General features: G+C 45.1%; 1 protein-coding gene across 1 annotated transcript; it reads left to right on the top strand.

The window, feature by feature from the left end:
• Positions 1 to 6: 6 nt before the first annotated feature.
• On the top strand, positions 7 to 805 carry LOC104994243 (rab GDP dissociation inhibitor beta-like). The gene is made up of 3 exons (XM_010847760.1): positions 7 to 146; positions 335 to 389; positions 479 to 805. Exons 1-3 carry the CDS (start codon positions 16 to 18, stop codon positions 623 to 625), a joined length of 333 nt encoding a protein of 110 aa, XP_010846062.1. The 5' UTR covers positions 7 to 15; the 3' UTR covers positions 626 to 805.
• The last annotated feature ends 6 nt before the right edge of the window (positions 806 to 811 follow it).

Genomic DNA, 811 nt, shown 5'->3' on the forward strand with positions numbered 1-811 from the left:
GATATCTACGTCTGCATGATCTCCTCTGCACACAATGTGGCCGCACAAGGCAAGTACATCGCCATTGCCAGCACAACGGTGGAGACCAAGGAGCCCGAGAAGGAAATCAGACCAGCCCTGGAGCTTTTGGAACCAATTGAGCAGAAGTAAGTGCTGGGTTTGTTTATGCCAGCTCATACCCAGGACTGACTGACTCCTTGGTGAACTGAACCCTTGAGAACAGTGAGCACAGCCATCGGCTCTTCCCAGCCTCCTTGCCTGGGATTTGAGTATCAGGCCCAGCAGTGAGGGGCATGTCAGCTCCCTTGCTGACTGAGTTCTCTCTCTCCTCCAGATTCGTTAGCATCAGTGACCTCCTTGTACCAAAAGACTTGGGAACAGAAAGCCAGGTGAGTGGCTATCTGAAAAGGGTAATTACCAGGCTTCATTGGGCGATGTCACCAGATAAGTTTCAGGTCTTTGTGATCTTCATTTCCAGATCTTTATATCCCGTACCTATGATGCAACAACTCACTTTGAGACGACCTGTGATGACATTAAGGACATCTATAAGAGGATGATGGGATCCGAGTTTGACTTTGAGGAAATGAAGCGCAAGAAAAATGACATCTATGGGGAAGAGTAACAGCAGTACATGTTATCATCTAATTAGGACAAACTTAAAATTTGGCAAATGATGCATATTGTATGAAATCAGTATTGTAAGGCCTGCTTTTGTAATGAAAATTGAGAGATTGCAGAGCACTGTACCAGTAAATATTCCTCCCCTTTCTAATATCATGTATTAACTTGTTTTCATGGAGTGGCTCTT

Source organism: Bison bison, unplaced genomic scaffold (genome assembly GCF_000754665.1).
Source record: "Bison bison bison isolate TAMUID 2011002044 unplaced genomic scaffold, Bison_UMD1.0 scf7180017864254, whole genome shotgun sequence".
In the NCBI taxonomy this organism is placed as follows: domain Eukaryota; kingdom Metazoa; phylum Chordata; class Mammalia; order Artiodactyla; family Bovidae; genus Bison; species Bison bison.